This window comes from Thunnus maccoyii, chromosome 16, assembly GCF_910596095.1.
Source record: "Thunnus maccoyii chromosome 16, fThuMac1.1, whole genome shotgun sequence".
NCBI classification, from domain to species: domain Eukaryota; kingdom Metazoa; phylum Chordata; class Actinopteri; order Scombriformes; family Scombridae; genus Thunnus; species Thunnus maccoyii.
This window is the reverse complement of record NC_056548.1, coordinates 12,293,669-12,318,177: the sequence shown is the minus strand read 5'-3', so window position 1 is coordinate 12,318,177 and position 24,509 is coordinate 12,293,669. Positions and strand designations below refer to the sequence as shown.

The 24,509-nt window shown below is 40.2% G+C and overlaps 3 protein-coding genes and 1 long non-coding RNA gene across 6 annotated transcripts in view; 3 read left to right on the top strand and 1 right to left on the bottom strand.

Moving 5' to 3' along the window:
* The first annotated feature begins 87 nt into the window (after nt 1–87).
* On the top strand, nt 88–3,462 carry LOC121880799. 2 transcript variants are annotated; one of them, XR_006091642.1, is made up of 3 exons: nt 88–594; nt 1,062–1,208; nt 2,800–3,462. It is a non-coding gene; the product is annotated as an uncharacterized LOC121880799 (long non-coding RNA). The 2 variants fall into 2 exon arrangements; XR_006091643.1 differs by having other exon boundaries at nt 1,019–1,208.
* Nucleotides 3,463–11,488: 8,026 nt separating this feature from the next.
* Nucleotides 11,489–15,282, top strand: LOC121880795 (actin, alpha cardiac muscle 1). The gene is made up of 7 exons (XM_042388325.1): nt 11,489–11,669; nt 11,991–12,129; nt 12,399–12,723; nt 12,813–12,974; nt 13,262–13,453; nt 14,681–14,862; nt 14,957–15,282. Exons 2-7 carry the CDS (start codon nt 12,001–12,003, stop codon nt 15,098–15,100), a joined length of 1,134 nt encoding a protein of 377 aa, XP_042244259.1. The 5' UTR covers nt 11,489–11,669; nt 11,991–12,000; the 3' UTR covers nt 15,101–15,282.
* stxbp6 (syntaxin binding protein 6 (amisyn)) overlaps nt 13,423–24,509 on the bottom strand; it is a 159,885-nt gene continuing 148,798 nt past the window's right edge. Inside the window, exons 6-7 of one of the 2 annotated variants that reach the window (XR_006091641.1) lie at nt 20,776–20,922; nt 13,423–13,478 (exon numbers count right to left, since the gene is read on the bottom strand). Coding sequence is in view for 1 of the 2 variants with exons in the window: in XM_042388329.1 (XP_042244263.1) it covers nt 20,911–20,922 (12 nt within the window). In the remaining variant the exon portion in view is untranslated. Of the gene's footprint in view, nt 13,479–19,858; nt 20,923–24,509 lie in introns of those variants that run through there. The other variant, XM_042388329.1, reaches the window with a different exon arrangement.
* Nucleotides 17,290–18,913, top strand: LOC121880797 (gap junction delta-2 protein). The gene is made up of 2 exons (XM_042388326.1): nt 17,290–17,360; nt 18,070–18,913. The coding sequence occupies exons 1-2, from the start codon at nt 17,290–17,292 to the stop codon at nt 18,911–18,913; spliced, it is 915 nt and encodes a 304-aa protein (XP_042244260.1).

Genomic DNA, 24,509 nt, shown 5'->3' with positions numbered 1-24,509 from the left:
CTCCTCTGCTTTAAGCACAGCTGAAATGTGATTGGCTCATCCTATACCAGCTACACAAGCTGCGACTAATCTGCATTTGTAGGTCAGTCACTTCACCCAAGGGCCAGTGTGCATGCGGGGGGAATTCGAATTGCCCTCTGGATGTACACAGTCACTCAACCAGCAAGCCTCAAATCCTCTGCCATTCATAATTTTGTGTGGAGGACTAACAGTGCAGTGATCTGTGGAATATTATCTAAAAGATCAGTGTTAGGGTTGCAGTTTGACCACTGAATTTGAGCAAATAATTTGAGGCTTAATTTTATGATGACACCAAGGCAAGCCATTTGAAAGCCAAGGGTCTTCGGGGGGGTTTTTGTTTACATTATGAAGAGGTTAACACAGTCCACAGTCCTGCAGGCAAAAAACACAGACTGGAAATACATTGATTATGCACCAGAGGTTGGTTGTTGTTACATCATACCTCAGGCAGGCTAAGAACAGGTCAGCTGCACAGCTGCTGGAGCCTGGGCCAGACTAAGGACCCGATGGAGAACCATGTGTCAATGGATGTGGAGAGACACATTTACTGCATCCAGTCGAGTGTGGAGTCATGTAATGTCTATTTTTCTATCTTCTGAAAGCAGGGCAGTTTGGGTCGAGGTTACATGAGTGTTTTGAATCGTGGGCTATGCTTTTCTGTCAGCTGAGGAAAGGATTAGAAAGCGAGATTAGATAAAAGAGATTATCTCTGTCGGCTGAGGCTGCAAACATGAATTACAAAAGTTTTGGCTCAGAGCCCACAAGACTATATACAACCAATATACTGTATGATATGATGCTGAAATATGTCATAATTTTTACCGTATGAATAGGCATTACCACAATGGAATTGTATATAGCCATGACACAAACACGCATGATGTTCCATCATATACAGTATATGGCCTACTTTTTCTTGAGTCACATGAATGTCTGTATTGTGTAATATCCTCCGTCTGTTAAGCCTTCCAGCCACTAACTTTCTGTTTTCTCCCAGCTGGCCTCTTGAGAATTCAATTGCCTGTGGTTCCTTGTTGTAGTAAATTAGAGCTAACTGGTGGGAAGTGGCTACTGCTCACACATGACATTTCTGAAAGTCTCGAAACAGGATCTAGGAGACTGAGAAGAATTGCTGCAAGCAAGAAGGAGAACAAGCGATCTTCCTCCAGAACCTTTCTCTGCTGAAGGTGAACATGTCTTTTATACTCACACGACAGGTATTCATTAGGTTAATAGCTACTTCGCAAAGCTCTCACCTCTAACCATTGCTATGGGCTGATATGCCACCAAGACTAACAGCATGCAGTGAAGCTGTTAATGCAAAGTTGTTTGTGAGCACAGTCGGTATGTTATGGTTTTCTGTAGGCTGTAAACGTAAATTGTCACACAAAAATTTCTCTACAATTAATACTGGTGACAAACTGTTAGTTTGTGAAAAATGTTTTGAATTTGCTTTATGAGGTTATCCTTTGCAACATTTTTAAATATTTTCAAATCTAAGAAGGAGGCATTTTTATAAAACTGAATTTGGGTGATTTAGAGGAACAATGTGATGCAATAATTTTAACACTAAAAACATGAAGGCAGAAGAGGTGCATGAGGAAGAAAAATAAAGGAAGTAAAGTGTACCATGTGAGGTTCAAATTTGCAACAGAAGTCAGAGTGCTGCTGTCTTGGCTGTGTAATAATTTTAAAATATTTCTAAATTGAATTTACTGTGCTTTAGTGGCTGATGTGTCTTTTTTTCTTTTCTCTCTCTCTCTTTTTATGCGAGGGCGTTCCCCAAAAGCACGGGATCCACCATGGGACACACTCGTGTTGAATGTGTAATTTATTTCCCAACCCTACGTGACAGTAATGTCACAACAGGAAATTACACATTATTTAGAGTCAAGACAGTAGTGCCTTGAGGGGAGAAGGATCTGACCATTGTGTCTTAGCTAAAACAGGCTCAGGGAATCAGTCTGACAGCACACAACACTTTCACACTCACAAAACCATCAGTTCTACAAGCTGAACTCCAAGGCTGGGCCTTAGGGCAGATTTTTCTCGTTGATTTTACCACATTTTTTAGGCTACAGTCTTACTCTTATCTCTTAATATTGCATGTTTTGGGAAAAATAAATTTTACTGTAGCAAAGTCTTCACATACAGTATGTTTGCCACTATTCTTTGCATAAATCATCAGGTAGGCAGGATTCACACATTGCACACCATTCCAATTAGCAGTTTTTCATCACTGATAATACAACATTCATTTTTATAGCTTAAAATAGCAGTGCATCATACTCCTGGCCGCTGTATGTTATCAGCACTGATAGATAAAGTAATGCTCATCACCAAAGTTATGCATGATCTGTGCTGATCTGCTATTAGCGGGTGACTAATGTGCCAGTGCCGGTCTTCAATGCTGTATTGACCTTAACGGGCACACAGACTGTGGTGGTTATTGCTTGGGTTTGCCAGCTTATCATGCTTTGTCAAGGCCACTGCCTAATCCTGACAAGTGCATCCAGATCATCAACAGGGTACATTTCAATCTGATAATCTCCCATCACCACTGAAGAGCCACAGCCACTCATGGGAACTCTCTGATGCTATTGTATTAGCCGTGTACAATAAAAAATGCTCTTCAACCACACTTTATCTCAAATTAATTTTGAGTATTAGTTGTATGTCTGCTTAACTCAAGTGGATGCATTTGGCTCTGCAAAGCATGCCGATGTTCACTTTGAGTAAAGAAGCAGCCACTCTAAACTTCCTCTCTCTTTCTCCCAGACTAGAATGGCCAGTTGTGGGTCGTGTTTCTGGTGCATCATCTGGCTGGTGATTCTGCTCTTCCTTGGCTGGCCCCTTGGCATCACCTTAGGCGGTCTCTATGGTCTCATCAGCCCTCTCACCACCTGTCTCGGCCTAGACCGACTGTCCGATCTACTCTTAGAGGGGGCCAACCTGGGACGAACCTGTGCCCAGAACATGAGGCACGGAAAGCCTTTGTGTTGAGATCTACCCATAGTGAGCAGGACCGGACAACACTGGGACCGAACACAAGATTGTTGCTTTTCTACAGAGAAAAAGCCTTCACTTTTAAGAAAAAAAAAAACTGTCAATGTCTGTTTTATGTGAAGACATCCTGAGATGATTGGCACTCAATACAGTTTGAAACTTTTCAGCAAGTTATGTAACAAAAAGGTCTGCAAGGTCTGGAAAATGGATTCCACTAGTTCTGTTAACATGTAATTAACCATGGATTTCAAATTTGTATGAGTTTGTCAGGAAGGAAATAGGCTTTGTGCTCATGGTCTGTGTTTGCTGTTTAATTCACGATGACACTGCATGGAGAAGATAAGAATGAAAATGGCAATTTAACAATGGCAATGCTTAGACTTGTAAATGACTGTATGGAAACTTATAATGCGATTAAAACTGCTTTGAACTTGCCCTCTGTTTTTGTTGACTGAATTATTGTATACAGCATTTTACAGAAAATCCATGCTGTGAAATTTTAAGGTGAAGGTAAATAGAGAGAGAGATAGGGAAGTGGAGATAAGAATAGGCTTCTAGTTTCTTGTAATCATTTTGTTTACCTTGTTTTTCTTATTTAAGGGGCACAGGGGGTTAGAGCTTATATGAAATGAGTTGCCAGTTCATTTCAGCCTAAATGTCAGTGGATAAACAATCACACATATGAACACAATGACAACTTAAAGCAGCATTAATTTTTTTTTGTGCCAGTGGGGGTCAGCAACAGAACACTGCCATATATCACCTTATGAAGTTGTCAAAGTGGCAAATAAATTAGAGTCAGTTTTACACATTCAACAGACAAGGAAAAACATAAGTATTAATTTAGAGTCATATTACTGGCCATCTGACAAAAATAAGTCCAATAGTCACTCTCCTTTCAGCTCTGTTTTGATCTGTACCAACTTTTGAGGAAATATCTCTTTATCAGCTAGATGCTCTGTTACATTCACTAGCTAGTCGCTAACTTTGTCTGTCTGCCATTTGGTGCTGGGTTTGTGGTGTACAGTGGGTTTATCAGAGCTTTTTCTTGGAAAACAGCTGGAAACAAGGTTGATGAGAGCTGTGGAAGTGAACCAAACTGCATGTCTTTAGACTGTGAAACGAGGCCCACACAGACAGGTGGACAATTACAAGGACTCAAAATCAGGGTAAACTATCCCAAGATTTCCTTCTACACACTGTTACTTGACTTAGTGAATTTATATGATCAATATCTAGTCAGAACTCAGAAGATGTTTTTAAGTCTCTTGGAGTACATGTACAGAAACAACTGCGCAAAGGAAACAATGTTTTCAGATGAGCAACATTAGGGTTTCAATCACTGAAAGACACTTGTAGGCAAAATTTCACTATGACTTTTTGAAATTATTCATTTTGTCGAACAACAAACTCAGAAACAAACTGACTATTCTAAGATAAATAGTTACACAAACTTACTAAGTGCCCCTGTCAGCAGTCAACAAAAGATTGAAAAGCACTCAGAAAATAAGTGTGAAAGGAATATGACTTAGTAGCTGAAAGTGCCAGAAAGCTGCTAAAAAAATATGAAACACCATCATCTTTTGCAGAGACTGATAAATTTAAAATGCGGTGTGACCCAGTGGCTCAAAGATCTCCAAAGCTATTTTTCATTCATTGTTACTAATAATGAATGTCCTATAACTTTGTATGAGACTGCAGTTGGCTATGTGCTAAACAAGTTAACTTGTTATGAACATTTGGATGTTCTGGATTCAAGGTTTAGGCCCTTTTTTTCTACTCTGGAACATTTGAAAGGAAACATCTGAAGTAAAAATTGAAACGCTCTGACAAGAAATGCTCTGAAGAAGTATGACCCAGTGGCTCAGAGTGCTGGATGGCTGCAGTTTTGACATTGTGGGCTCATGACTGAGTAAATTATTGAATTTTGAAAGCCAACCCCCAGAAGAAAGGGTGAAGAGTTCTCAGTGAAGAGCTTTGAATGTGAAGGGGAACTGGGTCTGTCTAAGTATAATTCATCTGAGATACAGTATTTCATATTGTATATTGGATAAAGTGCCTTTTTCGTTTTTTTTCCTGCACCAGTTTCACAATTATGGTATTTTTAATAAATAAAGACAAGAGCTATTTCATTGCACAGTAGCAGGTCCTAAGAACTCAGAAGATACATTATTATCTGAACAATATCAGATGAATTATACTCTGCATAGTGTGCTGAAAAGGTGATGTGATGACATATCAACACAGACTCCTGATACATCAGAAGATGAGGCCTGGTTCAAATCTCTACTTTTTGACAAAGGCTAAAACACTTACGCCTACTTACTTATTTGTGTTAATTAAATCAAGGAATAAATAAAGAAATAATAATTATTTTAGAGTTACTCTGTCCAAATTATGTCAAGAAGCAAAATTGATTTCAAATCAAAGTCTTTAAAGGAAGTGACATTTTGGAAAATACACTTATTACCTTTTGTTCCTAGTGTTAGATGAGAAAAAGGCTGGTACCACTTTCATGTCTGCAGGATAAATATGAAACTAGAGCGAACAGGCGGGTTGCTTAGCTTAACAAAAAGACTGGAGGCAGGTGGAAACAGCTAGCCTAGCTCTGTTAAAAGCACCTTTAAAACTCATATCAGTCATATTTTTTAATTTGTAGAAAAACCAAAGTGTAAAGATAACAAACTATTCTTAATTATAATAATTAAATGTTAGATGTATAAATGTAATTTTTACTTTATTCTTTGTTTTTACTAATTATGTGCTATTACTTAATTATGTCCTCCATGCTCTTTTTTTCTTGTCTTTGTTTAATGAACTGCCATGAAACTTTAACCCTGACCTTAAGTCAAGTTTGGTCCATGCTTTTATACCATGCAGTATCTCAGAGGGACATTAGGTTATGTTTAATTCCATTTCTTTAGGGCCAGTTGTTAGTTTCAACCCCTGTGACTCAACCCGTTGTGCCTTGAGCTATCATGACAAATAGGGGAGGGAATGCTTGTGCTTGACCAAACATTTTAGAGGAATATCATGGTAAATTACCATTTTTATCTGGCACATACTAATTTACTGACCTTAAGTCACCTTTCACTGCATTGCTGCTGTTGGGGTCAGTTCGGTTTGCTTCAGTAGAGCGTTGAGCTTTGGGGGCCAGCGGTAATGTTGCTGCTCTCAGCAGCTGATCCTTTTATGAAAAAAATATGTTGTCATGAAAGGTTTTATTTTCTGCTGTTGTTCATCTACTTCACTTGTTTTTTTGGTTGTTTTTTTTTAGCTAGCAGTAACTGGTGCAGTGGCAAGAAAAATGAACTTAAAGTCAAGGGCCAATATAGTGTCAGAAGTCAAGTGGAGTAGTACAGTTTAACCTCATTGAATAGGGAGACTACAGAGACTACTGAAATACTGAAATAATGTACTGAAATGAGAACAGGGATGTTTGTCTATAAGTTGAACTCTTTCAATGTGAAATCAGTCTGCAGTCTTTCAGATTATTTTTGAATCTTTCAAACTGCTGACCAAAGTTCACTCACTGAACTTCATGATAAGTCCACAGCAAAGGCCTCCTCCAGCTGAAAAGTCCAACTGAAGCACCTTTGCTACCTTTATCTTATACTTTTGAAGCTGGCGGTAACACATGAAACAGAATTACAGTTCAAAAGAAATCCTAAAGAAGGACAGGGGTCATATGGAGATGCAAAAAAGCAGCAAACGACTGGCACATTGGTGTGCAAATAATTTATTTCTTAGGGGCAAAAATGCAATCTTTTAAGCAACACTTTACTGATCCCCAAGGCAAAATTCTTTTTGGATGACACAGCAGATTTAGGTTAATTACAGCATCCCTGGAGCAGACAGGTTGGATACATATTTCTATAAAAGCAACATGTTTGAATTACGGATATGCTACTGCTGTATAAGCTCAATTAAAAAGCCTGAATATATGCAAGATTATCAGAGAGCAAAAGCATATTTAGCAGAACGTCTTCAGGGCGAGGTGTCTGGGTACTCAGAAGCTTTCCTATCAGTTTTGACTGGAACCATGCACCCTCAGCTACCACCAAAATAGCTGAGGACTCAATACTTTGGGATCCCTATAAAGACTTACCAAAATACTCTTGCTGAGCAGCCTACCTACAAATCTGGGTAGCTGTCTATGTTGTAGCTTATTCAAATTTGATTCATGAATATTTCATTTTCAATCCAAAGCGCTTTTTAACCTCATTTTCTACCCCTCACTGTTGACTGACAAAACCTCACTCACTCTTTTAAATGTGGGTTATAATCTGAGACAAATTCTTTCTCTAAAAATGAGGTGGTCAAAGCCCAAATGTGTATTGCAATATTTATGTGAGTGTCATATGAGACCTAGTTACACTGCTTTTTTGTCTGCCCAGCTCTGCTCCCAAATATCCTGAGGACAGTAGCCACTTGCCAAAAAAAAAAAAAAAATCACCAGATTTTCATTCAACTTTGTTTTTTCTCCCAGAAATCTTGGCAGTGGATACAGCAGGCGATAGGCCTAGAGGCCAAGCTGACAGTCCTTTACTGAGAGGCTACAAGAGTGAGGCTGGTGAATTTTTTATTCAGGTCTGAGACTGGTTATGGAAAAAGCCTGCTCCTACTGGCTGCAAGGAGACCTGGGAGGCAGAGAGAGGACATAAGTGTAGGCCTCCCCATTCAATTAACCACATACTGCTCTGTAATTTCACCCTCACATACACATGCGTGCACACATGCACAAGGTTGAAGTGGGTACACTGTTAAATGGCTATGTGAGGAAATGTCAGTTTGCCAGGCCCTCAAAGTGGGACACATCTCCAGTCCACAAGAGGAACAGCTTTGCCTGATTTCTTTATTCTTTATTCTCCTTATGAGGAATTTTAGGAATTCATTTAACAATTCATTTGTTCTCACTGAAGTTTGGAGGATTGAGGTTGGACAATGGAAAAGGTTTCAGTTATGTTCCATAATGCGATGTAATTGTTTTGAAGTCCATTGGGACTGATTGTGATTAAGTGGCAATACAAGTAAACTTGATGTGACCATTGATTAACTGTATACAAATAAATACAAAGCCATAAATACACACATGCACTGCATTCTTGGTAAAGATTTATAAAATATAATTCATGTCAGCATTTGTTTTAAAGCTGAAACAATTTGTCCATTAATTGATTAGTTGGTCAAATTTATCAGCAAAAATTGTGATATTCAATTAATCATTTACCTGATTAATTAAGAAATAAACGTCCTACATTTTATTGTTTCAGGCTCTGAAATGTGAAGTTTTGCTGTTTCCTCTTTCATATCATTATAAATTGAATATTTTGGGGTTTTAGAATGTTTATTTGGCAAAAAAACCCAAAACTTAAAGATGTTACTTTTGGGTCTGGGAACTTCTGATGGGCATGTGGTGCCGTTTTATAGACTAAACACATAATAAAAATAAAGAATAATCAACAGAATGATCAATAATAAAAATTACTGTCAGTTCCAGCCCTAATTTGTAACTAATTAGTTTGAGAAAAACGCTGTAATTTATAATCATGCATGTGGATGCTGTTACATTTTGTAGTAATTAATTTCATCATGTTGGAGTTAGAAAATATACATAAACAAACTTTTATGTTGACCTGCACCAGTTCATGAATCCATAAGTCTCTTTTCCAAAATCAGACCTTATTTTTCTTGTGTCTTTTTAGTGTAGCCCTAACACATGTTGCCTGTGAACCTGTTATATGTAACAAATGTTCATACAAAACTTAAAAGCGGTAAATTTTAGGAACATGCTACTTAGATACATTCTGTCCAAAGTATCAGTGATAATGAGAAAATGTTTGGGGTATTACTGCAGCCATAGTGACAGTGATCCCAGCTCTGTGCTCCTTTGAGGTACCCAGCAGAAGACTTTAACATAAGCCAGCAGCTTGTCACTCAGTGTTCGGTATACAGGCCAGAAACGAGGCCAATTTTCACTAACCAATATGTTTCATGTCTTCTTTCTGCTGTGACCTTTAAATGGCCCCTGACGCTCAGCACAGATAAATGCGCCATGTTGGACAGAACAAAGTGCTTTCAGACCATTTGTATTGACCGAGTTTATGATGAACGGCTCAAATGCTACAATCCAGCGTGGGGGACATTCCTATATATGTGCACATTATTGATTTAGGTACAAAACCTTGCCTACATCAGACAAATGACTTCCCCTCAGGGTTCTTTAAAAAGGTTTGTACTCTGTTTATGATGCGAAATTCTCATAGAGAATCAATATGGTTTTTGTTCTGGACAGTTTTGTCCTTATTATCTCATCTCAACTGCTGAGTAATGAGGCCGATCTCCTGAAGGGTCGTGAGTAGGAGGAGAATGATCGTGCCACAATAATTTAATCTCAGTAGTAACAGCTATAGTGAAAAGTCACACTACAGGACTATTTGAGCTGCCTCCAAGTATCTCTGTATCTAATCCAGGAACTGGCATGATTCTTTCACACTCGTAGGTGCTCCCAGAACAAACACTACAAATATTTTACAGTTTAACAACACCATTATAAAGGTATATATGTCCTAAACCCTTGGCCTAACAGAGCTCGTACCTGAACACACTATGAAGATGACATTTTATAACAACTTAATATATTATCACAAGGGCAAACCTATGATGAAAGTAGTCGTCAACCTTTCCCTTTGATCTTAACAGCGCTGCTCTCCATAGACAGACTTAACTAAGCTATGGTCATAAAATGTTAACATTATTTGAATACTGGGGCAAAAGGATGCTTAAAGCAGACCACAGCCTACCATTCATTACATAAGACCAAAACAAAGAGTCACACAGTGAAGGGTTATGGCTCGGGGTCGGGTGACAGCAGCATATGATTCATGGCTTGCTGTGCCCTTTTGTCTTGTCCTCCTTGTGGTAGGACCATCCACTGCTCTTAGCCAATGTTATTTTACAGCCTTCAGAGCTCGCTCTCTGTCTGTTTCAAGTAAACCGGCAATGTCATTTCATATGTCTTGTTGTTTCCTTAGTGGAGGAATAAAGAAAGAATATGGCATATGTCACAACACGAGATGTTCCTTTTTCCTCATTGTTTTGATGTCGCGAACAACAAATATTGTCAACATTGGTTCTGATTTATCTGCAAAGGTTTCTTGCACGGAGGACTACATTACCTCGATTTTTATTACATAAAAAGATAATTACTAGATCGGTGGTTGGTGTTTGGGGTACCAATGTGGTCTCAGAAAGAGGAAGAGAAATATGCCAAGTAGAATAAATTGTAAATATAGCAAAAGCACTGCAATAACCTTTGATATTATACATAGGCTGACATGTGTCTTCCTGTTTCAGACTAAATATTGAGTGTTCTAGTTTAATTTTTTCTGCAGTAGGCTGAAAATGTTGTTTTTTTTTTAATAATAAATGCAAAACCAAGAGAGCATGACTAAAACATGAATTTTAATAGTTTTCCATATGTGGGCACAGCATGCTGCATGGCTAGCACATCAATAACTTCCAAGCAGCTCATTATAATTATGGAAACTCATTGATTTTATGCAAATTCATCTATGAACATATCTGCCAAAATATCTTCTCATTTGCCTTATGGTGAGTCCAGCAGCATGCTGTTGTTTATGGAAATATGTACACTGTTCTAAATTGGGAGTGTTTGGTCTGAAACAGTGGCTCCCCCTCTTTGTTCAAACAAATCTAAAATGTGGGGATTGGAACTTCAAAAAGCGGGAAACAGCTGCTGACACCAGCTGTGTGGCGCAAGTGGTCGCTGCATTTGGTACTGTAATGCTACATGTGTCCTGCCAGTCTAAATTGATGTAGGAGACCTTCCCAAACATACAGACACAAAGCAAACGACTTATTAATTTGAATAACAATGAAGCTGCAAACATTTATTAATCTCAAAAGTAATCACAGCCTTGTTTGGATATTGAGATACAGTAGATGTGGCTTAGGTTTAAAACAACAATGCAAGGAGGTTTGTGACTCCAGAGGGTCCTTAAGACTGAAGTGACTAATTATAATGTTCAACTGGACATTTTATTAAATGTGCCTTCCTTAAAACACTAATATTATACTAACATTAGATATAGCTGTGTCATACTGTTGCTATTATTCACAAGAGTAGACCTACCACAGTCACAGTAGTGTTAGTGATAGTGATATCATAGTGATTTATTAGCTTGGAGAAGATGAAAAGGAAGGCTGACATTGTCTCTCTGCCCTCACCACTGCCCTCTGTATATGGGCAGCAGGCACAGATGTCTGTGTGGGACTTCCCTTTCCTTGTCTTGCCATTCATGGAGTGGCTGTTGTCAATGGAGCAATGGGCTACCAAATATGGAGAAGGGGTCGCACTGCTTGGTCATCTCACTGACATTTGACAGAGTATAAATTGGCCTGACGTGACATTTCGGCACCCCTGGTTTACACACTCAAGATCCGGTGCCTGGTGCTGATCTGGTGAGTACACAGGCTGACCCAAGGAGGACTGTTCAAGGCCAACCAGTGGATTTATCACAAGAGGATGGATACAGGATTTTAACACGAATGAGAGTGATTTTCATCCATGCTTCCACCTTTGACTAACCATGTCATCATCTAACTGGAGCATCCAGCTGGTATGAAACGCTAAAAAATATTAACTTTCATAGAGTATGAGTGCTATAATGATAATATTACAGTGCCAAATCTGAAATACTAACCCCTTTTTATAGCATATGGTGCAAAATTCACCACAAGCCATTATCAACGACCTTCAGGTTGTTGTTGCTGTTGTTGTTGTTGGTGTGTGTGTGTGTGTGTATGTGTGCGCGCGCGCGCGTGTGTTATGAAGAAGGCAAAATCTTCAATCACCCAATCCAAACAAACAAGGAATTTCATCATTGGACCTAACAATGCAATTGCGTGCGTGCCTGTGCACGCGCTCATGTGTGTTGCAGAGCCGACACCATGTGTGACGACGAAGAGACTACTGCTCTGGTGTGTGATAACGGCTCCGGCCTGGTGAAGGCTGGGTTCGCCGGGGATGACGCACCTCGCGCCGTCTTCCCTTCCATCGTTGGTCGCCCTCGTCATCAGGTAAATCAAGCTATTCATAAACTCCACGTGCCTGCTATCATGAGAGATTATCGCTTTCAGTTTTTTACATCACATAGCACAATCTATGACATGGGGTGAGAGCAAGATTCACCATGCGTAATTGCGCACCAGAATATCGGAACTTCTTATTACATGGAACTATTACAAATTCGTGTTTTCCCCATCATGGTAGTTATGATGCTCTCTGGTGATGATCAACTGTAGTTTTCCCACCACACCACTGATTCCTGGTCCTTGAATGTTATCAGGGCGTCATGGTTGGTATGGGCCAGAAGGACTCCTACGTCGGCGACGAGGCCCAGAGCAAAAGAGGCATCCTGACCCTGAAGTACCCCATCGAGCACGGCATCATCACCAACTGGGACGACATGGAGAAGATCTGGCACCACACCTTCTACAACGAGCTGCGTGTGGCCCCCGAAGAGCATCCCACCCTGCTGACAGAGGCCCCCCTCAACCCAAAAGCCAACAGAGAGAAGATGACACAGATCATGTTCGAGACGTTCAATGTACCCGCAATGTACGTCGCCATCCAGGCCGTGCTGTCCCTGTACGCTTCTGGGCGTACAACAGGTATGACAGAATCCGCAGGTGTATGTGAGATTGCCGTTCAGTGAAGGAGTGAATGAAGTAAATGTTCACGATTTTATTATTTCCCCTAGGTATCGTCCTGGACTCTGGTGACGGTGTGACCCACAATGTGCCAATCTATGAAGGTTACGCTCTTCCTCACGCTATCATGCGTCTGGATTTGGCCGGTCGTGACCTCACAGATTACCTCATGAAGATCCTGACTGAGCGTGGATACTCTTTTGTCACAACCGGTGAGTGTAGACTACTAATCAAGACTTCTGACAAACATAGGTTGGCTGTTAAGCACTATATTATATTTAGAAACATCTTTTAATCATCCAATCATCCTTTTGCACGACTAAATGGATAAAAACTGGAAATACTGTATTATATACCGTTTATTTAAGTACACTGTACACTTAAATAAATACAGAATACACTGTAAATCAGGGGAAAACGTTTCACATAGTAAATATTTTTTGACATGACACACAACATATTTGACTGGCTTAACAACATCCAAATCTGATCGCTCCAGCTGAGCGCGAGATCGTGCGTGACATCAAGGAGAAGCTGTGCTACGTGGCTCTGGACTTTGAGAATGAGATGGCCACTGCTGCATCCTCCTCTTCCCTGGAGAAGAGCTACGAGTTGCCAGACGGTCAGGTCATCACCATCGGCAACGAGCGTTTCCGCTGCCCAGAGACCCTCTTCCAGCCTTCGTTCATTGGTGCGTAAAGGCAACAATTTAGTTGCTGCAACACAGTCCCGTAAAAGCTTATTACAGCCACTTTACTATGGGTATTGACTCCAAGCAATTTAAAGTATTAGACTTAACCTTAAGGTGGTAAAAGTACATAAGTACATTCACTCCAGTACTGTACTTTGGTACTATTTTGAGGTACTTGAGTATTTATATTTTATGCTACTTTAAACTTCCACTTCACTACATTTCAGAGGGAAATATTGTACTTTTTTAATGGACTACATTTTTGGGCAATTGTAGTTGGCTACAAGTTACTTTAAATATTCAGATTTTACATGCGAAGCACATGATCTGAACTGCATTGGTAATAATAATCCAATAATCCAGAATCCAATGCAATTCTGTCACTCAATGAGTAGGTTACTTTTACTTTTGATACTTTAGTTAGGCTGCATTTTGTTAATAATAATTTTGTGCTTCTACTTAAAAATTTGGGTGCACGACTTTAATTTGAAATTGAGTATTTTTATAGTGTGATATACTACTTACTTACTACTTTTACATAAATAAACGCATTTAACACTTTTTCGACCTCTGGCCCAGAGTTTAGGATTATGACTTCTTTAAAACAAGTATAAAATCTCAGACAGTGGTAGAGCATTTCAATTCTTTTCAGTGCTAACCATTTAGAACATGGATGTGTTTAAATCCTAATGAAAACCAAGTGATCTTTTCTTGCTTAGTATGAAAAAAATCCAGATGAAAATATTTAGAAACAAACTAACAATGCCAGAATATTTTTGATTTAAATATTATATTATCCTAAAATATATGATATATGTTGATGTTAAGTTTTAACTTTACACATTACTTCAAAAAATAATTTGCACAGCATTTCACACTGACATAAATGTAATTTAAATTTGAATGATGTTGTTTTTTTATCAGAAGTTAATGGTTTTCTGAAAATAGAAGTGTTTATAGCTCGTATCAGTAGCTGGCTGACTAATAAAGATCACCAACTGGGGGTCACATTTTATCCATCCTCTGCTTGACCACTTCATAACCGATAAATAGACTCAAGTAATCTAAAGCAGGAGTTTATTGTTCACAGTTGCGCCGCAGAGCGCGCAGCTGTTGAGAGGAGCTGTCCGTTTCAGCACCTGTTACGACAGCTGACGGCGGTGTCAGATGTGTTCTGTGCTGCAGTGGGGGGTAAAACTCGCTAACTTGGCCGCTGTGCTTGCACAGGCATGGAATCTGCTGGCATTCACGAAACCACTTACAACAGCATCATGAAGTGCGACATCGACATCCGGAAGGACCTGTACGCAAACAACGTGATGTCCGGCGGCACCACCATGTACCCCGGCATTGCTGACCGCATGCAGAAAGAGATCACAGCTCTGGCCCCCAGCACCATGAAGATTAAGGTAACTTTGACTCACTGATGGCAACAATTTTTGGAAGATGGAGACACAAATAAATAAATAAATAAATAAATAAACTAATGCAACATGTGTTTAGATCATCGCCCCCCCTGAGAGGAAGTACTCCGTATGGATTGGCGGCTCCATCCTCGCCTCCCTGTCCACCTTCCAGCAGATGTGGATCAGCAAGGACGAGTACGATGAGGCTGGACCCTCCATCGTCCACAGGAAGTGTTTCTAAGCGCCAGACTGCCCCATTTCCTCCCTCTCTTTTCCCTTCTGTTGCTTCCTTTCTTCTGTGCCAACAACCCAGCCTTTGGCCCGCGGTTAAAAAGCAGACATTCATGTGTTGTCGTCAAATTTTTTGTTTACACTCAAGTGCAATTTATATGTGGATATGTACAGGTTTATAAATAAATGAGAACCGGGACTTCCAACACATGCCTCTTTCTTTCTTTCTTTCTTTCTTTCTTTTTTTCTTTGCAGTTCAAAGCAGAGAAATAACACAGGCTCATGCAAGGTGAGCTGTTTCCAGGATCTGATTTAGGATCTCTCTCTCTGTCTCTCTCTCTCTCTCTCTCTCTCTCTCTCTCTCTCTCTTTCTCTCTGTCACTCTCTCTCTCTCTGTCAGTCTCTCTCTCTCTCTCTCTCTCTCTCTCTCTCTCTCTCTCTCTCTCTCTCTCTCTCAGTCTCTCTCTCTCAGTCTGTCTCTGTCGGTCAGTCTGTCTGTCTGTCTCTCTCTCAAGCGGCGAGGTTCTGTCCTTTCGTCACGTGGTGGAGGTGACTAAAGGTTATTAAAGATTTGAATTAGAAAAGATTACAGTGAGCGGAGAGGATAAGCCACCTCATGAGAAATTAACCTCACAAAGTTTCATTGTGTGAAAACACCGTTGTCACGTGATCGGTAATCCCGGTTTCCCAGGTTGGACAAAGCTCATATTACCTAGACTTCATGGATAAACTTAATCTGCATTAATAGCATAACAACAACAACAACAACAACAATATTATTATTATTATTATTATTATTATTATTATTATTATTATTATTATTATTATTAATAATAATAATAATAATAATAATAATAATAATAATAATAATGATATACATGAATTTTAAAATACCACTTTTCAGAGTATGCCAAAGGCTGCATGCACTGTATTGTAAAGTTTAAAATAACAATCGCATGAATTATTACGATTTACAATAGTGTCGATAGCCTAATAGTAGTGTATGTATACAATGCAACGCGCTACATTGATAAAATCTCAGAGCAATATACAGGGCGGGGTCACATATTTTGCTTCTATTTTTAAACCTCCACACAGACAGACAGACAGGCAGGCAGGCAGGCTGCATTGTAAAGCGATTAGCAACTCGGATGGTACTTTCACTCTGTCACTGTATCCAGAGCATCATCTTTACCCGAGGTGAAAACAACAGCTCTACCAGCCGGGCCAGCAGTCTGCGACACGGGGAGGGATACCTCTAGGCATGCAAGGGTATCCGCTCTAAAAAAAGGGAGATTGTGTCCTTTTATAAAGCCATACAGTCCACAGAGCTCAGTTAGAGGCAAAGAACAATAGGTTTTCTAAATAAAATTATGCAACACGCAGCATTTATGCAAAATGTCTCTGTAAATGTCTGTATGTTGATAAGTTTAAAAAAAAACCCAACAAAACACTGGGATGTCACCTTGACCTTTGTGCCCAGGACATAATGCATCCACAAGTCCTGTGCCGGAAGGATGTTCTGTTATATGTGTGCACGTGTGAGCTGTGTATGTAGTCCGGGTTTGGAGTTTGGTTCCCATGTGAAGTCACCAATGCTAAAATGTACACACTCAATAAACTAGGTTGCAGCACTCTGGACACAATTGTCTGCAACAGCGTCCACTGAATGGCGCACGCTATATACAATACTGAAATATTGAAAATCAGGAGCCCTGGTACTCCTGGCTGCGCTCCACCGACCTGTCTGCGCGTACGTGACGCATGGGAGGGGGGAGACTACTTAAAGGCGGATTAACGCTGGCAAGACATTAAATCCAACCTCCCATCCAGGCGCAGCGCGCAGCCCATCAACCTGATCTGAAGATCGAAAATAGGAGGGCTTATAGTAATCAGCCCTTCAGACTCCCATGACAAGGAAAAGTGTGGCAACGTCGTGGGATCGCTCGGCACACACAGCAGGACGTTCACTGGCGCTGCGCGCTCAGCACATAACCAACCAGATAGCGCTCAGAGAGACGGAGAGAAGAGGGGACGGCAGCAGCATCCCGTGACGGATGCATTTTTTAGCTAAAATCGAACGATCTGGAGACTGACAACAACAAGAGGAAGAGAGAAGCAGGACGGGAAATAAAGCGCTTTTTTGGAGGGATTTGAACAGAGTGCCGTTGTGCTCTCGTCTTCTCCGGATGCTCAGAAATGGGGGAATGGACTATACTAGAGAGGCTCCTGGAGGCTGCTGTCCAGCAGCACTCTACTATGATAGGAAGGTAAGATCAACAACAAAAAACCAAGAAAAACCGAAGAAACGCAGCAGCCTCCAGGATCGTCTTTAGCATGGTTCCCAGTCCCCCGTTTCTGTCTTGTGCCTCAAGGATCTTCTGTAGCATGGTTCCCAGTCCGTCGTGTCTGTGTTGTGGATTTTTTCTGTCTTGTTCCCCAGATTTCCTTTTTTCCCCGAGACGGCTAAGTAATTCAGATGACAGCTGTCTTCTCAGAATCGGTTATAGCGCAGCAAAAGTCATAAAATTCATGTGTCATTTCACGTATTCATTCATCCACTTATCCATTTGATGTTTGTTGGTGAGTTTGAGCGGTGGTTGTGCACTCATGGGTGGCAGAAAGAGACTGAGAGAGAGAGTCGGCATTATCACATCTTTCCATTAAAAAAGCTCACACAGGTACAATCAAAGCAACGCCGATTGCTTACATGTCATTTCAGCCATTCAATCAGAAAAAACAACCCACACAAATACACATCAGAGCGTGTGATAAGAAGATACGGTAAGAAACACATATTATCCTCAAGAGCGTCCTGGTTCAGCACTGGACAGCTCCCTAAATCATCACACCAGAATTGGACTCTGAGCGCTTCAGCCACCAAGGCAGCGCACAACTCAACCTAACAGACACATCAGTAAACACATATATTTACACTTATTTTCACATTGTTTGTTTGTTTGTTTGCTTGCTTTTTAGGATCCTACTAACAGTGGTGGTCATCTTCCGGATTCTTATCGTAGCAATAGTTGGAGAGACTGTCTATGATGACGAGCAGACCATGTTTGTTTGTAACACCTTACAACCGGGCTGCAACCAGGCATGCTACGACAAGGCATTTCCCATTTCACACATTAGATATTGGGTTTTTCAAATCATCATGGTGTGCACCCCGAGTCTTTGCTTTATCACATACTCGGTGCATCAGTCGGCCAAGCAGAAGGAGCGGCGCTACTCAACAGTATATCTGACACTAGATAAGGATCAAGATTCACTGAAGCGAGACGAGAGCAAAAAGATAAAGAACACCATTGTTAATGGAGTACTTCAGAACACAGAGAACTCCACCAAAGAAGCTGAACCGGACTGTTTAGAAGTCAAAGAGATCCCTAATTCGGCCATGAGAACTACAAAGTCCAAAATGAGGCGACAAGAGGGCATCTCCAGGTTTTACATCATCCAGGTGGTTTTCAGAAACGCGCTGGAAATTGGCTTTTTGGTGGGTCAGTATTTCTTGTATGGATTCAACGTCCCGTCGGTGTATGAATGTGATCGCTACCCCTGCATAAAAGATGTCGAGTGCTACGTCTCCAGACCCACGGAGAAGACAGTGTTCCTGGTGTTCATGTTCGCGGTCAGTGGGTTTTGTGTGGTGTTGAACCTGGCAGAACTCAATCATTTGGGATGGAGGAAAATCAAAACGGCCGTGCGAGGTGTGCAGGCTCGGCGGAAGTCCATCTATGAAATCAGAAATAAGGACTTGCCAAGGATGAGTGTGCCAAATTTTGGCCGCACTCAATCCAGTGACTCTGCTTATGTGTAGCACACGGGGGAAGAGGAGGAGGATGAGGAGGAGGGGAGGGGGGTCAAAACATGTAAAAGATTGAAAAACCATGATGGACATGATGGACAGCTCCGCACGCCTAATTCGTGTCATGACTTTAAGAGTGGGCAGATTTTTTTGATTTGTTGGTCTTTTAAGGACTTCATGGCAAGCGTGGATTACACGTTTGTTTACTTATTTATTATTGCACTGATGCAACTTTTTAGTAACGTTTATACTCTGTAAGATGCTAAATGGAAACCATGTTAACGTGTTCACATATTTACTCTTTGTGGGCTGTTCTGCTGTACTTGAAGAGAGTAAATGCAAAAATTGCACTAAGAGGTGAACACCTGAGAGCCTGACCTTATCCAAAAATGTGCTACTGACCTGACGGTGTTTTTAAGACATTTTCTTTCCACCTATTTTTCGGCACCAACCTCATTTAATGGCACCATACACAGTGGTTAAAGGAAAAAAAATTCTATCATCCAGATTTATATACACATAGATATATAAATCCTTACTGACTATGGTTCAATCTAGTTCAAATACATCAGCGTAATTCATGTTTTTGTTGCCTGTGTTGCACCACTGACCTTAACATATGTAACCATTCCATTGCTTTATAGCTGACTTGCAAAACAATATCTGGTGAATTTGCTGCAAACGCTAACGTCTGTGACTTCCTTAATTTATGACACACCAAAGCGCCCACTGCTTTTATTTGTGAAGTGTTTTCTTGCTTTTTGTGTAATCAAGTGCCATACTTGTATATAAACATAATATATATGTATACATATAAATATATAAATATATAATAATCATCATGAAAGCTGATTCCCTGCTTGGATTATGCTAAATGCCGCCCAATTTTTTTATTTGCTTTAAATGTATTTGTTGTGATTTAAAGAAAAAAATATGAAGAATATACAGTTTTCTCTGTTTTATTTTGCAAATGACTGGAAAAAAAAGATAATGAAGTGCTAGTCTTTTTTATATATACAAGAAGGAAATGTCTTTCCCTAATCAAAGCTGATCAAAACTGGAAATAGCACAAATTGACATTTTTATCAAAGAATGGGCAATAGAAAATCTGCTCTGGTGCTACAGTTTTTCATAGAATGGTTTTAAATGTAACCGAAACAGACCAGAAAAAAAAGAACATCATTTTTTTCTGTGGAAAATAAAAGTGGGATTCATGTACACCAGAAACGTGTGAGGTGCAGTACTTTGTGTCTGCTACTCTAGCTTGTGTTGACTGAGCTATCACACATATACTTATTTATTTAGTTATATATTTATTCATTCAGTGGAAGTTTTGCCTTGGTGCAGTGATTTTAGCCACACCCACTCTGTATAAAACCCCTTACTGCAGGACACACCTTGTACAGGATCTCGTCACTCTGCAATGTTGTTGCAATACTGATGCTGCTTCCATGAGACACATCAATACTTATGCTCCATAACAGAGAGGCCAAAGGGAACTTTTAGTCTATATGGCATGCATCAAATCAAATACTGCCCTCAGCCCTTATGGTGAGAGGCACATTTGCAGGGTCTACACTGTGAACTTTAGTTTGCGACCGTCCTTGTACTCTGCAGGAATGACAAAAAGCTGATCATGATTCTGAGTACTTAGGGAGCTGCCCTTTTTCGTGCTCTGCTCAACCTTTCTTCTCTCATTTGAAAAGGGATGTAGGAACTGAGGGGAAGGTTGTGAGCTCCTCATGAAGGTCAAAATGGGGGCTGAGGGTGGGGGATAAAAAGAGAAAAGTACTCAACAATATGCCCACGCAAGGGAGAGAGAGAGCGAGAAAGAAATAAAGGCAGAGAGATAAAATGAGATATTTGCAGCTGACCATTGCAGGTGATTTGGGAAAGGCTGGTCTCTTCATGATTCCCCTGCCAGGATGACTCTGCAAAGCCGGGAGAAATCGAAGAGCTGGGGCACTGGCGCATCCATATCCAACTCAGAAGGGACCCACGATTTCTCCCTAAGTCATGAACTTGAAAAAACAGAAAAACAAAAGAAAGAAAGAACCGTTTGTCAACTTCAATCTGATGCAATGCAGCGACTGCCTTTGTGCATTTTCATCTCCTTCTCTTTTTTGTTCATTTTCCTCTTTTTCAGGCATTCACTTGGGGCCTCTACAAAACCTAAAAATATTAGAATTCAATATTCACTTCACAGCATCACAGAAATAAAGGAAATTATAAATCACCGTCTACCAATAGAAATAGAAAAAACAAATAAATACAACAATTTTAAGTGTCTACTGTACATTTACAGTACAGTGTTGAAACACAGTTGTGATCATTTTTGATGCTTTGGTAGTTTTATTTTGCTGCATCATTCAACCTGGTTTCAAACTCCAGCAAAATGGCAAAATTATTGGGGTATGTTAGAATGCAATTATGCATGCTGTCATGCATTTACATCATGTGAGTGTTGCAGGACTCAGCAGAGATTACTCTTTACCTGTGTGTCTGTCTTTGTGTAGTCACGAGAGCTAGCATACAGGCCACACAGAGAGTGTTTTGCTGGCAGACGGTATGAAAAATATACATAACAATTCACTTGCAGTAGGTTTACACATCTAAGACAACGCAGACGTACTATATATAGAGATCAAATAATCTCAAGGACCTATGCATTCATCTACTGGCCTTAGCCATCCTGACAACTGCAGCAGAACGCACCAAGGCTGCACGCAAGCTATTTTAAGACTACAAGGCAAAATACTGCAGGAACACCACCAATTTCATGTGATTGCAGGTGCTCAGGGTGAAGGCAGGGATTTTTAGAGCCATACCCCCACCCACCCACCCCTCTCACACACACACACACATACCTTATATTAAAGGAGAGGTCTTCTCCCTGGGCCTATAATGTGGGTGATGAAGGCTCTCAGCTCATAAACAAACAGCTTTTTTATGAGCAGCGTGGGCCACTTCATCATAACTCTGTCCACCTTGATTCAGAATTAAAAACCGTCTTTTAACAGAAATGATACACTACACTTGCACGTAAGTCAGAGCTGATACAGCCATACAGGTTCAAAGTGGCTAAATTTGTAGCATTAAAACTATGTTATATTGCAGTACAGGGGTTCCTACACATTTGTATATATCCTTAATGACACATATATATATGATACAAATCCTTAAGCCATTTGATCTGGTATGGATTTCATTGTTTGGCACTGAAATGTAAAATGTTCATGTTTGGTGTAGGTGAGGACAAAAGGACCATCAAAATAGGTTTTCATCAAAATAGGCATCATTATCCTCTCAGTGCCCTAACTTAAAAAAAACAACTAAACAGTTGTATCTAAATTACTGTTGAAATACAATATTGAAATGAATACAGTCAAAATTATGATTCCAGTGTGTGTGTGTGATGAAATGATGCTGGATTACTTGTGGGTCTGTGTTTGTTATTTAAAATATGTGTTCCACTTTTACATTAACCACTTAGATTTTATATCAAACATTAAGTAGCATTTACAGTAGCCAGTATAGCTATTATATATTTAGTTACATTATAGTTTAGCTCCAGGCCCAAAAGAGCTGAGGGAGACTGAGCAACTAGTTTGTGGTTTGAGGAGCTGATCTGCTTAAGAAGTGTTTCTTGGTAAATTATGTCCAAAAACCAACAGTTTGGAACAGCGGATGTAATGTAACCTGACCAGATTGTGTTTTTATTTGAGGGACAAGGCCAGACTGGCAGAAATGAGTGATGGGGCTGCAGTGCTGATATCTTTATTAACAATCATGGCCGCCACCTTACATCATACTGACAACTCCACTGGAATAGGGTGTTAGGTGAGGACAGTTGAAAAGAGTCTAAAATACAACCAAATCAATCATAAGAGGACAGCAAACGATTGAAATTCTTCATATTATCCAACGTCTGTTTGTCTACTAATTTGTGTTTGTGTATATGTGTATATGTTTGTGTACTATTTGTCTTTTGACACATTTATTATGTCAAAAGACAGATTTACTATGCATATATATAAACTATCAACCTGAATGTAATCATAGAAGTATGGTTCATTAAGATTTTGTAAAAATATTGAAGAGGGGAGGAAGTACCGAAATGTGACAGTTTATACCAGGACTTTTACCTGAGAGTGAATCCTGCAATCCCTCTGCCCCAAAAACAAGCATGTCCTCCCAATTTCTCCTCTTTTACCAATGTGAAAAGAGAAGGCTCGCTCCGGGGGAGCGCTGCTTTAATTCTGCTTTTTGCGCAGATTACTGCATGAAAGGGGGAGAGCAAACAGAAGAAAAACAGTGAATGCGGGTCTTTTTGATCCACTCAGCCAGAAGCAATGAAACTAGCCTGGTTACTGCAGTACATAAGCATGGCATAGCATGGCATAGGCAGATATGGCAGACATTGAAACAAAACACACTTGATGTTTGCATCCATGTGGGGGAGGAAGCAGTAACGCATTTACAGAGTGTGACCAAGTTTCTAACTTTCTGTCTGCCAGGGGAGAGGAACTGTTCACTTTTCTTTGGCTGTAAAGTAGTTTTTCTCTGTCTCCAGCCACAATAGTTTCCTTCCCTTTTCACCACACCGCTTTGTAGCAGTTCAAAGAAGTAGAGCACCAAACTTTTCCTTCTGTGATCCTCTGTTTTTTTTTTTTTGCCTATAAAAATTCTGCTTTAATGAAATCTTCACAGAACAAGGGCAAAAGAACAGAGAACATTTGACAGAGTCTGACAGAGGGATTTGGCTGGCTGGTTTGGTCGGTGGATGGGCTGTATTGGCCCATACAGAAGGATTTGGTTGAAAATAAGCACTGGCACTGACAAATTTTATACCTGACAGACCTGACAGCAGATTAATTTCTCATCCATTTTTTAATGTGACCGCAGGATTAAGAACATTAGCGGATTATACACAGATTTGTCAACCAGAGGTTCACAGTGGGACAGCCAGCACCTGTGTGAGGACACAATGCACCCGAAAACTGGTGTATTCCTCCCTTTTTATACAGGTAGGTCAAGGTAGGATAGAGTTAATGAGGGTGAAGGTATTAGAAGTTTGAGAAATAGACCAGACAACTTTCCCATTTTGCATTTTGATAATTATTTTGTCTATATTCAGCATTTTTCTGTTGAGCTCCAGCATTCATAAGCCACAACCTACAGCATTTTGCCATACTGCACCAACTTTGCCAGGTGAAGTGGTTTGTCATTAATGCAAAGCAGACAGGGCCAGATCTCATTGCAGCAGAAACAAACCCTAAACAATTTCCTGTTTGTGACATCTTTGATTTCCCTCTAGAAGTGACAGTTCATTCTGACACCTACTGCTTGTTCTAACTTTCTACACCCACTTGCCTCCTCCGCATTCCCTAATAGCTTGTAATACACACAGCCCATCGACCCTGATAAATGTTTAGGTTCTGCACCATTACACAGCCAATAAAAATCAGTGGCTGGCAAGTCTTAATCGGACAGAGAGGCGTTCACCAGCCAATAGGACTTGTACCGATTCATGAGATACAGAATAGCACAGTGCTTAGGAGGAGGAGGAGGAGACAGAGGTATAGTAATATTAATTTACAGCTACCCA

Coding starts and splice junctions, on each gene's coding strand:
- LOC121880795 (XM_042388325.1), top strand. CDS start 12,001: ATGTGTGACGACGAAGAGACTACTGCTCTGGTGTGTGATAACGGCTCC. Junction 12,975..13,261: donor ATACTCTTTTGTCACAACCG/GTGAGTGTAGAC, acceptor TGATCGCTCCAG/CTGAGCGCGAGATCGTGCGT. Junction 13,454..14,680: donor CTTCCAGCCTTCGTTCATTG/GTGCGTAAAGGC, acceptor GTGCTTGCACAG/GCATGGAATCTGCTGGCATT.
- LOC121880797 (XM_042388326.1), top strand. CDS start 17,290: ATGGGGGAATGGACTATACTAGAGAGGCTCCTGGAGGCTGCTGTCCAG. Junction 17,361..18,069: donor CACTCTACTATGATAGGAAG/GTAAGATCAACA, acceptor CTTGCTTTTTAG/GATCCTACTAACAGTGGTGG.